Consider the following 7,942-nt stretch of genomic DNA (forward strand, 5'->3'; position numbering starts at 1 on the left):
TTAAAGCTTTAACTTTTTGAATCTCAATGTCTATTGTAATTAGGTAATTATCGTCTGATTCCTGCCCCCATAATTTTCTGCAACTGTGAAACTTTACATTGATAACAATTGGGAAAAAATGCTTAAAACACATCATTTTTCACAACTGTGAACATTTACATTGATATAAATTGGGAAAAGGGCTTAAAAATAAACCGATATTATCCATCAAAATTATTAAAATAATCAAAATCTAGTTACATTTCACCATGGACCTGGTGATGCATATGGAGTCCCTTACATTATTATTTATGCATTTGTTTATTTTCATCTACAAAAGAGAAAGAGTAGTTGAAAGGGAATAGCAAGCAAGCAAAGTGGTGGAAACTGAGTACTGTGATCTTCAGTGATATGGCAGTGTTTGAATAAGTCAGCAAGCGGTACTAGTGCCTGTGAGCTCAAACATGTGAGCTTACCGAGAATAAATGAAATTATTGTTATAATAAAAATCTCCTTATTTTAAGGCATTTTTGCTGGAAAACATTTTTGTTTTCCAGGACAAACACTGTTTATCATAATAATTAGAATATAGGTTTCAGATTAACATTTTGCTGAGATGTTACTTTAAAACTATTTGAGACACGAAGTAAACGAGGAACAACTGCCTTTTTATATGAATGTTTTCAGGAATGACTGTGTTCCATTTTTAAACACCCAGTTCATTGAAATGGCATTGGGAATGGCATATTTTGAAATGGCTTTGAACTCCTAACACATGGAACAATCAAACTGTCTATCAGTGACAACATATTCTTATTAATAATATCCAGTTCATGGAACACATCAGTTAAAAAAATCATACTTTACCAGATAAATGTAAGACATGCGTTACTAATAATAACTTATGCAGTGTTGTTGTAGCCATGTTGGTCCCAGGATATTAAAGAGAAAAGGTGTGTGAAGTAATATCTTTTATTGGACCAAGCTTGTCTCTCTCACCAACATAAATTGGCCGAATACAAAATATTACCTCTCTCACTTTGTCTCTCTGATAATACTTTTAATTAAAAACTAGTAAATATTTAATTGACTTTTCATCATCTAATTTGTTTGCTTACTGTTGAAAATTCAACTCAGTTTGGCCAATGAAAGTGGTTACGTTCACTTTTCTTTCTAGTTAGTTTCCATTCATTGTTCTTGTCCTCCACCCCAATGGTGCAATACTGTGAAATGCTTAAGTCCAAACATAAAATTGGTGGTGTTGGATTTTTGCAGCTCCCTATGTCAAAGTGTACCTGTTGGAAAATGGAGCCTGTGTAGCCAAGAAAAAGACAAGAATTGCACGGAAAACACTTGATCCTTTGTACCAACAGACACTGGTTTTTGATGAAAGTCCACAGGGTAAAGTCCTTCAGGTCAGTAATTACTTAATCTTGGTTTAGGCCCTGATTTGGTAAAGCACTTGACTGTTCACTTAACTGTAAGATTGTGAGTAGTCCCAACCCACATAAACACTTAATTTCAGAAATATCAGTTAATATATCTGAGTGGTTTGTAACGTCATGAGACTCCCAAAATGTACCTATGTAGCTTTATTATTTATTAGAAGTTTTTCTCTATTGCTTTCTATGGCCCTAACCCTATCCTACCATCAGGCCCCTTCTCTTCTCCTTTGAAAAAATACTCACCGTACTCATGCAGGTAGGGAGTTGCTGCATGAATGAACATATAAGTGTATATTCTTTGGACAGTGTTAAATCTGTATTTTATGTCCTTACAGGTGATAGTTTGGGGAGACTATGGCCGAATGGATCACAAATGCTTCATGGGTGTTGCACAGATCCTTCTGGAGGAACTTGATCTGTCCAGTGTAGTAATAGGATGGTATAAATTATTTCCACCCTCATCACTAGTGGATCCAACCTTGACTCCCCTGACCCGCAGGGCTTCCCAGTCATCTCTGGAAAGTTCAACTGGGCCTCCCTGCATTAGATCATAGTGAACTATGCTATCTAATAAAAATGTTACCACCCAGGATAACAATCAGAATCAGATTCTTATATGATCAAAAGCATTGTTGGAGAGAGACAATCACTTCTGTTTTTGCCTGTAGTAGTTATCCAAAAATATGTCTGAATTATTTGTTAAAAGATGGCTTAAATTAACAGAACAAAATAGTATATCAAATACAGTAAGTCAGTCTACTAGCGACAGTCACTGATGCTTATTACAATTTTTAAAAAGAGCGCGACCTTTAGATTAGAATAAAATGAAAAAAAACAAAACAAAACTGGAAGCTCTCACTCTGTTAAGTGTTGTATTTTTTCACATTTTGACAGAGCCCACAAGCAGTGTTAACTTCCTGGTGTTTCAGCAGTTTTTCTGTACTTGTTACTTCCACTAGTTTTTTGCTGTGTGATTCTGCCAGTTTTGTAAAAGTCCTCACAATGCTAACAGAGACCCTTCCTTTCGTTTTCTAAACTAAACAAAAAAGGGCTGAAGTATATCTCTGTAAGTATCCCTTCAAGTGTTCAGCAGCCAGAATTACCATACATGATGCCACTAAGGTTCTCATTGTTTCTTAGTTCTGGTTCTTCCAGGTCTATCAGGTGACAACCCAGAACAAATGACCAATCAAGATTATTTCATTAACAACAACAACTAAGTCACAGTGCTAGTTTTTCTTTGTAAAAAGCAAATATGTTTGCATTATATATAATGTTTTCTATGTTTTATGATGTTTTGCATGGAAGAGTTTTGAAGAAATCTATCTGCAGCTAATGCTGGGGACTGATAAAAGCAGCTTTAGTCTTCATTTTGACACTGAAAATATTACTGGCAATGCAGTTTTCTTCCTAGACTCAGAGAGGAAATATTTACGTTCATGTGTATAAATGTATATTTGACTTCCCAAAATGTTGACCAGGAATGGGGTTGAGCATATGACACTTTCAGCTGTACCCAGGCTTCTCTGATATGTGTCACTTTAGACACACGTCTGCCCTGGATAGAGCATGGTATGAGTTGTTCAGTATTTCACTGGAAATTCCAGTTGAAATATTCTGCACTTACTAATGTTTTTATCAAATTTTAGTTTACATTTCTTTGAGATTGATGCAAGCACAAAGCTTGATTTTTTAACGCAAGATACCTTACTTTTTTGGTAAAAAAAAAAATCAAATTTCAATCTGCATTTTATTCATTTGAGTTATTCTTGGCCTTGAAATTCCATGTGATTTACTGTAAATGTGCTAAAAACTGCAGACTCTGCTGGTTCAATGATATGTTTTCCCTCCTTTTACAGGCCATTCAATTTTGTGATCACACAAATAGGGCAGCATGACTTGGAACTGTTCAAAGCTGCATGCACGTTTTGTAAAAAGAAGCAAAAAGGTTATTTAATAATGTATGTTAGTTCCACATAGGCCAGCTTGTATGTTGCATGTACTTGTACAGTTTGCTCGTAATTACTATACTGAAGTAACCAAGAAATCTAAGCCATCCATTTTTCTTATAGACATTTTGCAGGTTTTAGCCAGGCAAGGTCTGTTAGTCTGGTGCTAAATGTCTATAGATGGACTTTATTTTTTACCCTATGGAAAACGTGATGTAGTATGGACCAAATTCCTTCTAATAAATATTTTGGTGTAGATTCCTCCTGTGGGGCTGTAACACATGTAGAAACTCTGTGCACACTAGGTTTGAAATCATAGACATACTGCCTGCACCAGGTGAACTATTTATTATTATTTAACATGCCAGAACTATTCTGCCCTAGGGTTCCCTAGGGCACAGATTGATTACTGCTCGACCTGCTGAGCAGGAAGAACTGAAGCACTGGTGCACTACTATGAGATTCTGCTCTGTCTTAGTGACCAAAAATCAACTAATTATAATTCGGTAGTATCTTTCTATTTTGACCACTTGTCTTAACACTCCCCTGTGCTTTTAAATGAACTCCCAACTCATGTTATGTAAACATGTTTAATAAAATTTCCTTTTCATGTCCAGAATAGTCGTTGTGTTCGGTATGTTCTAAGGTTCAGATGCGACTCCTCTCGCTACCGAATTGAATGAGATGTGTCATAGAAGTGAGCAAACAAGTAGTCCTTTTAACGGATGTAGAAGCACGTGCTTACGGTAGCGTCAAGTCTAGACCTGGGGTAAGTGGGTGCAAGTCATGTGATTTCAATGATGTTGCATTCCCTTCCACAAAGGAGGGGGCCAAATTGTGCTCTCATTTATATTCATGCAATCATATTGAAGACATTGGACCAAACTGAGACTTGGTGTAAGCAGATGCAACTCATTTGATTTCAGTGAGGTTACATCTGCTTATACTAGGTTGGATCTTGGTCCAGTGGAGTTGCACAGATGTTGGTCCCAGGTCTGTATTTGGTGTAAAAAATGTTATTTAGGTACAAAGGGCAAATTCGGCTCTCTTGCAGTCATTTAAATCCAGAATAGTACCATTGTTGTTGACACCAATAAATGTATTATGGATAACTATTTATGCCAGTGTAGCTGAGAGCAGAATTTGGAACTAAATGTTGTTATTAGAGAAGCAAAGATGGTGTACTGCGTTTGATTTTAGTTCTCCTTATACTCCAGATATCGTTTAGCATAATTTAGAAATAGCCTAAAGACTATTGCATCACTTTGAACACATACATTTATTGCCTTGTTTAAATGAATACATAACTAAGCTTCAGCAAAATGAATTATTAAAATGATAACTATTCACAAAAAAGAATTTTATGTTTCTACTTCTGTGGGGGGAGAATGAGCTGTGAAATACAGAGGACATTATGATACCGTAAAACCTTCTCAAGTTAGGTGAATGAATGTTTCATGACTTCCATGGCTTTGGATATTGCATCCAAAAACTCGGATCTTTTTCTTACCCATCCTCAGGAATAAATTAAACAAAATTGTTTAGTATTCCTGATCCCCTCTATAACACAGAAAAGGTACCAGCAATATTTTAACATTTAAGCCTTATTTTCAAGCACAGTGTATCTAATAAACAAGTAACACATGTAGGAAGCATTCGGGAGAGAAGTGACTTTTTAACCCCACTAGATGGTAGAATGTGTGAAGCCAGATGAGACAGGAGTTGCTCCCGCTCTTCTGCTGCTGTAGCCTTTTGAATTGCTCACTGTTGAGTGGTGGGACTTCAGCATCACAGGTAAGTCACTCCTTGCTTGTCTCCTCACCCTACTACTTTTCCCCAGAGAAGAGGACACGGTATCACTTTACAGATTATGAAAAGAAAAGGAGTACTAGTGGCACCTTAGAGACTAACCAATTTATTTGAGCATAAGCTGTAGCTCACGAAAGCTTATGCTCAAATAAATTGGTTAGTCTCTAAGATGCCACAAGTCCTCCCTTTCTTTTTGCGAACACAGACTAACACGGCTGCTACTCTGAAACCTTTACAGATAATGTACATCCTAAAAGTAAAGCTACTAAAAATCATAATCACTAAGTTTAAGCATACAACCTGACATTCACTTTCCTCACGATAAGAGTTTACTCAACTTTATATTGAAATCCCTTTATAATTTACTACCTTATTACAGAAGAAAAGCTGCTGGCCTATGTGGCATAGTGCTGGGACCTTAAGAACGGCTGAAGGCAGATCAGTAAAATGGGCTGCACATTTAACAGCCTCTTCTCCTTGTAAGGCACAAGAAACTTATATTTGCATTGCCCACTCTGACTAATCAGTCACAGCACCTGAATGAAAGCCTGAAAACTGAGTGCTGTATATCCAAACTAAACTAGAAGAATTTTAAATGGATAAAATCCTCAACACCTGTTCACAAATGTTATGTATATACCAAGGGTTTATTTATATCCTGAAACGTTACATTTGATTGAGACTTCCATTCCATCACAGCCATTTCTGTTTTTCATTAGCTCCTTTAAGAAGTAGTAGCTAACCCACCTCTGGCAAGAAGACTGTAGGCCACCTTTGCCTCTCTTAGAACTATTGATTCAATGTGTTTAAGTCCCATAATGCATCTGAGCTGTCCTCCAGTGTTATACCAGTATAATACTTAGGATATAGTGGAAAGCAGAATTGTTAAAGATGCATTTCCTCAACTCATCCTATGGTTTATCCAGACCATCTCTGGAGGTATCTGGCAGGAAACTAAACCTCCAATAGCTCTTATTAAGAAGAAGATAATACCAACATTCTTGACAATTATCCCCTCACAATTTTTTTTAAAAAGTACTGATCTGTACAGTCACCTGGTCGGTGCATTTGCTTAAACAGTCACTACATGACAGACCATGAGTACTTTGGAGTATGCACAGTCTGAAATATGTTATCTGTTCTATATGGAAAACACACAGCAGAGTAAATATTTTCTAGGCTTTATTGTTGATCAGAACAATACATCTCAATGGGACTCTGCCTACATGCAGCACTGAAAAAAAAATGCATAACATGCAGCATTGTGAAAACTGAAAGTCATAAGGGGAAAAGAGTCAAAAGTGCCATCCTCTGTAAATGACAACATGGTAATTCACTTCTGCCAAATTGCTGGATTACCTACTGTACAGCATTATCTGAAAACAGTTTCAGGTATTTAAGGAACACGATATCCTTAAATGAGGTCACAAGAATTCAAAATATAAGGGTCCATCTCAAGGGTATCCCTTAGAAGTATTTTTGCCAGTTTGTTTCTTGGCCTTGTTTGATGGGCAGATACCTCCAGGATCACACCATTGGAACAGTCCTATCTGGAAAAGGATCTATAGGATTACCAGCCACCCAGTAACTTTTTGGCTGATATCTGAATTGTGGTTCACCTGAAATGAGTTATCTCAAAAGTCTGACAAAGTTCTATAGCCATACACCAAGAAAGCTGCTCTATGCATGGTCTACAACAAGCTGTTTCTTAATTCTTCCCTATACAACCCACAGGTAATTGTTTTATGTGCCTCTCTTGGAAGTGTGTCTAAGTTCTCACATGCCTGATAAAGTGCAGCAACAAAGTCCACAGTGACTCCTGTGATAAAAACATCATACCTGGGACAGAGAGAAAAGATAGTCCAGTGGGTAGGGTACTAGCCTAGAACTGAGAACACTGGAGTTCCTTTTCCTGCTCTAGAACAGACTTCCTATATGACCGTGGGCAAGTCACTTAGGGCCAGACCTTTAAAAGTCTTTAGGCGCCCAACTCCCATCTTTTCAATCTGGACCTATCTCTTTGTGCCTCCATTCTCCATCTGTAAAATGGGGATAATAGCACTTCCTACCTCACTGGGATGTTCTGAAGATCAATACAGTAACGACTGGGCGATCCTCGGATACTATGGTAATGATCGTGTAAGTAGGTCGATAGTAACAGAGCTTATTCCTGGGGTTCACAGTATTTCTCCAGTGCCTAAGAAATATCTTGCAGTGTTTAATGTGGAGGAATGCCACTGAAGTCCCACTCCAGAAAAATAAACTTGACCTCCCATGATTTGTTGGCTCTTTCTCATCAATACCTGGTGCCACCAAAGTAGTATTTAATACTGAAGGTATAGCATTGCCACGTATTGTGCCCTCCAGGAAGGTCAAAGCAACCACAGACGTTAACAGTACCACCAGTTCCAGCTGCATGTACCAAAATTTTTGCACCACTTTACCACCGATCAGTACCGTCTGTTCTGACTTACCAGCCTGTTCCCTTACGTTGGTGGCAAGGGGGTCTTTTGAAATGCAACGGTATGTTACAGAAAAATGCGTTGACTAGCACCCAACCACAGAAGAGCATGGAATCAATCCATATATCACACATTTCATATAGTTACACTCGGGTCCTAGCTAAGCCCTCAGTGTTTAAAGGACTCCTGTCAGCTAATTTAGTCCAAACGGTCAGTGTTCACAAAATAAAGTTTTATGGGATTTGGAACCAGAGGGCAAATAAAAGGAACCCAAATGCTGTAATTGTTTAATCATGAT

At 37.6% G+C, this 7,942-nt stretch overlaps 1 protein-coding gene across 43 annotated transcripts in view; it reads left to right on the plus strand.

Annotated features, from left to right (window-relative positions):
• RIMS1 (regulating synaptic membrane exocytosis 1) overlaps positions 1–4,687 on the plus strand; it is a 507,401-nt gene extending 502,714 nt beyond the window's left edge. For all 43 annotated transcript variants that reach the window (XM_073336446.1, XM_073336400.1, XM_073336430.1 and 40 more), the window contains 2 exons: positions 1,255–1,394; positions 1,760–4,687. In XM_073336446.1, coding sequence (XP_073192547.1) covers positions 1,255–1,394; positions 1,760–1,978 — 359 coding nt within the window. In that variant the 3' untranslated portion in view covers positions 1,979–4,687. The remainder of the gene's footprint in view (positions 1–1,254; positions 1,395–1,759) is intronic.
• Positions 4,688–7,942: the final 3,255 nt, after the last annotated feature.

This window comes from Lepidochelys kempii, chromosome 3 (genome assembly GCF_965140265.1).
Source record: "Lepidochelys kempii isolate rLepKem1 chromosome 3, rLepKem1.hap2, whole genome shotgun sequence".
Classification (NCBI taxonomy): domain Eukaryota; kingdom Metazoa; phylum Chordata; order Testudines; family Cheloniidae; genus Lepidochelys; species Lepidochelys kempii.